The sequence below is a fragment of the Macrotis lagotis genome, chromosome 2, assembly GCF_037893015.1.
Source record: "Macrotis lagotis isolate mMagLag1 chromosome 2, bilby.v1.9.chrom.fasta, whole genome shotgun sequence".
NCBI classification, from domain to species: domain Eukaryota; kingdom Metazoa; phylum Chordata; class Mammalia; order Peramelemorphia; family Peramelidae; genus Macrotis; species Macrotis lagotis.
The window spans coordinates 157,583,742-157,589,350 of NC_133659.1; the positions used below are offsets into that span (position 1 = coordinate 157,583,742).

The 5,609-nt window shown below is 42.0% G+C and overlaps 1 protein-coding gene across 1 annotated transcript; it reads right to left on the reverse strand.

Moving 5' to 3' along the window:
• Positions 1–3,816: 3,816 nt before the first annotated feature.
• Positions 3,817–4,470, reverse strand: NHLH1 (nescient helix-loop-helix 1). Its single transcript, XM_074220465.1, has one exon. The coding sequence runs from the start codon at positions 4,326–4,328 to the stop codon at positions 3,927–3,929; it is 402 nt and encodes a 133-aa protein (XP_074076566.1). The 5' UTR covers positions 4,329–4,470; the 3' UTR covers positions 3,817–3,926.
• Between the last annotated feature and the right edge of the window lie 1,139 nt (positions 4,471–5,609).

Genomic DNA, 5,609 nt, shown 5'->3' on the forward strand with positions numbered 1-5,609 from the left:
TCCCAGTACTTCAAACTCCTCCCCATCTAAAATTCTTCTTTCCTTCCTTCCTACCTAATTCTAATATCTCCTTTTGAGGCTTTCACTTTGTCCTTTGTGAGATAGAGAACTGAACCTTTATGAGGCCTAAAGGTTTTCATATCCCAGCCCCACTACTCAACCACCATCACCATCCACCTTACCCACCTTTCTCCAATTTGACTTCATCTTTGTCTTGGATCATTTAAAAAAACAAGCAAACCTTAGAATCCAAGAAAGAACAGAATGCAGGAACCCCATCTATGAATGTCCATTAAAGTCTCTTCTTATACTTTTCAAGTGACAAGGGTTAGTTCACTGTCTCCCAAGGTAGCATATGCCATTATTAGGCAGTTCTAATCATTAGAAAATTATTTCTTAAAGACCCATATGTACAAAAACACTTATAGCAGCTCTTTTTTGTAGTGACAAAGAATTGGAAATTGAGGAGATGCTCATTAATTAGGGAATGGTTGAACAAATTATGACATATGAATGTTGAGAGAATACTGTTTTTCTGTAAGCAATCATGAGAGAGCAGATGTCAGAAAAGCCTGGAAAGACTTGCATGAACTGATGTTGAGTGAAGTAAGCAGAACCAGAATAAGACTGTACATATTAACAGCAACATTATAAGATGATTGATTATGATTGACTCAGCTCCTCTCAGCAGTTCAATGATCAAGGACAATTCCAAAAGACTTGTGATAGAAAATGTTATCCATATCTAGATAAAAAAAAGTCTGAATGAAGAGCAATGCATATTATGTGCACCTTTTAAAAACTTTTTTGTTTTTTCCTTTCTTATGTTTTTTCCCCTTTATAATGATTCTTCTCTCATCACATGACTAATATGGAAATATGTTAAACATCATTGGTACATGTATAACCTTTATCGGATTACCTGCTGCCATGGGGAGGGCAGAGGGAAGGGAGGGTGATAGAAAAGTGTGGGACTCAAAAGTTTGCAAAAGGATAAATGTTGAAAACTATCTTTGCAATTGGAAAAAATAAACATAAAAAGAAAGTTATTTCTTCTATTAAATTCATAAGCTCATGGATGTAGTTAGAAGGAACCTTAGCAGTCATATAATTCAACATCTTATTTTACAGATGAGGAAACTAAAGCACAAAAGGGTGAATTAATTTGCCCAAGAATAGTGCCTTATTGTAATTTCTCCTGTTGGTCCTAATTCTGCCCATAGAGCAGTATAAAAAAGGGTAATCTATTTCATGTGATAGCCCTTTTAAAAAACCCACAAAACTTGAAAGCAGTGATTCTCTGGCTCCTAAGTCTTCTCTTCTCCAAACTAAAAATTCATAGTTCCTTCAGCTGTTCTTGATGTCATTTGGTTTCCAAATTCTTTACCATTCTGAGTGGAACCCAGAAATGAATATGACTAATACTAATAGATGAATCTTTCCAAATCTCTCAGATCATTCTCCTAGCCCAGTCCTTCACCAGGATCCTTTTAGAATAAGCCTAGGACTCTGAGGGTCTAACCCAATCTGGGAACAATTTAAATAACCATATTACCCCATTCCCAGAGAAATGACTAACATAGTTATAGCTAACCACTGAGCCATATTCAGTTAGGGCTCCTTTTCTCTCCCATAGCAGGAACAAGAGCAAAACCCCAGAAGTAAAAAAACAAAACAAAAAAACCCCTCCGTTCAGTGATCTCTTTAGATCAGAAGTTTTGAGGAGATTGAGCTTTTGCTAAAGCAGGTTATATTGGATTTCCTTGAATTTCTTCAACCTTTATCTAACCTTTCTTCACTTCTCCCAGACTCCCATATCCTTGTATTCTCATATCACCATAATAAAATTCCTACCCCATAGGACTTACCCTCTTCACTCCCTCCAGGAACAGAAGTTGGTCTCCTAGCCTTTTAGATGCATGTAAGAATGAAGCACAGACATTGTGGAAACTGGAAAGAGGTTGCTTTAATTTTCCTTTTTGTGTGAAAATCATAACTGCCATTAAGGGAATCACAAAGGATACAGGGCACTGGAAAGGGACTGTTAAAGGTTGTAGAAGTTTCAGAGCAGAAGACCCAAGCTCATAGGTTGATGCTTGAAGGGTTTGGGAGGGAGAGATATGAAATAGTCCAAAATCCTTGGGAGAAATGCAGAGGGAATTTTGAGAAGTTCTTTTTGGAGAGAGGGCAAAGCAGGGAAATTATACAAAGAGAATAGAGGAAAGATGATGTGGTGAGAGAAAAACCAAGTTTAGGGAAAGGAAGAAGAGAGAGGAGAGAGAGAGAGAGAGAGAGAGAGAGAGAGAGAGAGAGAGAGAGAGAGAGAGAGTAGGGGGAGAGAGAGATGTCCAGCTAAAGCTGCTTCAGACTCTCACTCTAAACCAAAGTGCACAACACGGCAATAAATAGCAACATTTATAAATAAATTAAATAAATAAATAAATAAATACCCTTGTAGTGAAAGTTTGGGGAAGGAGAGAGAAGGAAGAGGCAGTGGTAGGGGAAGAGAAGAGAGAAGGCAGCACTATCACTCCTATGCCAGCTAATGGTCCCTTCAGCTCATGCCCCTCTTACACATTGTATTTGTGTGCATACATGCACATGATCAAATGAACACATACACACAAATACACACATGTTTTGATGACCAGGGTAGGATTCAGCCTTCATCCTGCTGCAGAGCTGGAGAGGACCCCTTTCCCTAGAAGTCCTTCTGGGCCAGAGGCCCTACCAGGAAGGAAAGATACAAGAAAGGCAGTTGTTTTTGATGGGGAATGAAAGGGAAGAGAAGGAATACTACATCCAAAGTCATAGAACTGTAGAGACTCAAGAAAAATGAAATTTACACACACACACACACACACACACACACACACACACACACACACACACACACACACACACACACACACACACACACACACCCCATGGGGGTGACGGGACATTTGCAGGTAGCCGTCTAAAGTCTGTCCATTGGCTCTGGATGTATTAGATCTGCTTTGGATAAGCCCTAGGTTACTCTAACCTTTGGAACAGCCCCCAGATAATATGTTCCCTGGGTCACCAAAAATTGAAGAGGAAGGAGGCATTAGAGTAGAAATAGTCAAAAACTCAGAAAAGTGGAGCATACAACTAAGAGGAGATAAGCCGCAGGGGTCAGTTAGATAACAAAACTGATATAATTTCTTATCTGACAGGATCTTCAGGGAATGTACCCCATTTACCCTGACTCCAACTATCTTTATTTTCATAGTCCAATTTATTCCCTCCAGATCTAGTTAGGATTTGCTAAAAAGAGATAGTGGATATGGAGTGGTAGATGTGTAGATAAGACAAAGATCAAAATTGATGTCAGAGATATCAAACAATCTGGATGTGGGTGGGTAGGAACTATAGCAGCTTGACCAAAAGTTAGGTAGAAACAAAGAACAGGCTGGAACAGCCTAAAAAATGGGGAAAGTCTACACCTTGGCTTATAGGGAAAACATTTCTGACCAGTCAAACCTCTCTCTCTCTCTCTCTCTCTCTCTCTCTCTCTCTCTCTCTCTCTCTCTCTCTCTCTCTCTCTCTCTCTCTCTCACACACACACACACACACACACACACACACAAACACACACACACACACACACACACACACACACACACACACACAGAGTTAATCTGTAAAAATAGCCCTCTCTACCCCTGGTATGGGTTGTCATCACTTTCCCTGGACAAGTGGCCATTTATGAGTCCTAGGGTTGGGGGGGAGGGAGAAGTGGAAAGGCAGGGAGGATGCAGGGACTCAACAGTCCAAATCATAGTTCAGGGAAGATATAACATTAAGAGAGAGGGAGAGAAAGTGAGCTGAGCAGCAGGTATTCTCAGCCAGGAGAGAAAGGGACCCCCAAGGGTAGGATTCCCCTAGACAAGGAAGCAAAAAGTTCAGACATCCAGGACATGGTTCAGGTAGGAAATATAGCAGATAGCCAGGCGTAAGATTTCAATCTTGGAGAGCTTCTTGTCGGGGGGTAAGGTGGGCAGCAGCTTGCGAAGCTCAGCAAAAGCTAGGTTGAAGGCCTCTACTCGGATCCGTTCCCTAGTGGCGTGAGCGGTGCGATACTTGGCGGTGGCCCGCCGCCTGCGCCGCCGTTCCTCACGGCTCAGATGCTGCAGGTCCTTGCGACCGGACTCCCCTATCTCAGGAGCCCGGGCCTGACCACCCCCTGGACCACCAGGTCCAGTCCTGTCCGAGCCCACACCTCCCCCACAGTCACTGAAACCTGACTCTGTCTCTGAATGGGTGGGAGGCAGGTCCAGCTCCATGGGATCTGAGTTAAGCATCATGATGCAGGGGGTCCCCACCCCGAAGGAGCTTTCCAGCTGGATGGTGGGGGGAGAGGGAGGGGCTGGAGCAGGGGCCTGGAAGGTTAGGTCCTTGGAGCTCTGGGGAGCACGGGCACTTCAGAGTTCCATGGCCCAGCACAGCCAAGATCCTGGAAGAAAGAAAAAAAAGGGAAAAGTACTGAATGGTACAAGTGAAAAGAGAGAAAATTGAGAGTTCAGATAACAAATAATAGTGAATATTTATATAATGCTTTGAGGTTTACACTAGAGCAAGCCTGAGAGATTGATGATGATGGTGATAATAGGTTTTATGTAGGCATCAGGCCCTGGGTTGGGCTTTACAATTTTATTATTATTTTACAATATCAATACCACTATTTTATAAACGAAGAAACTGAAGTTGAGAGGATGACAGGGTCACACAGTTCATGTCTGAGGTAGAATCTGAACTCAATTTTTTATAATTCTAACCTACCCTACAAAGCTCTCTCAATGGGATGGGGAAGAGAGAAGCAGTACATGTGTGTGAGAAAGAGACAGAGACAGAAACAGAGAGACACAGAGAGAGAAGCAGAGAGTGACAGAGAGATATATAGAAAGAGAAACAACAGAAAAACCTAGAGAAACGAAATCAAAAATTGAAAAAGATATAGAGCCATCATCAAGGAATCTAAAAATAAGGAAGCAATACAATTCCATCTTGCATGTAATCGAAAAAATAAAATAAAATAACATTTAAAAAACCCAACTCCAGAGACAGAAGAGAAAACTGAAGAGAGGAAGTAAGAGCAGCAAGGCTGACAGAAGGAAAAGAAGATTGTGGGGGTTGGGGAAAGGAATACCTATGATTCTGTCCCCCCCAAAGAAGAATGGGGTTTGGGGAAAAGTTTACTACAATGGGCATAGGTGCCACTTCCCTAGACCCCAAATGTTATCTTTGTGGCCTGTAAAGGTGAAGACAGGTGAGGCTGGAGAAAGATGAATAAGCATTTTTTAAAATATGCAATAAATGAAATAGACCTAGTGAGAGACTTGCAAACTTACTGAGGTTGAGCATGCTACAAGGAGCCCCTACAAAGTCCCTCCCAGACCACCAATGACCACTTAACACACACACACACACACACACACACACACACACACACACACACACACACTTCCATTCTAATTTCTGTACAGTTCCACTTCTCCACAAGTCCCTACTTCCTTCTAGGAAAGTCACCCACACCCTTCTCCAGAACCATTCTTTCCCCAAACTACTCTCCCTCCAGGTTTTCCAGT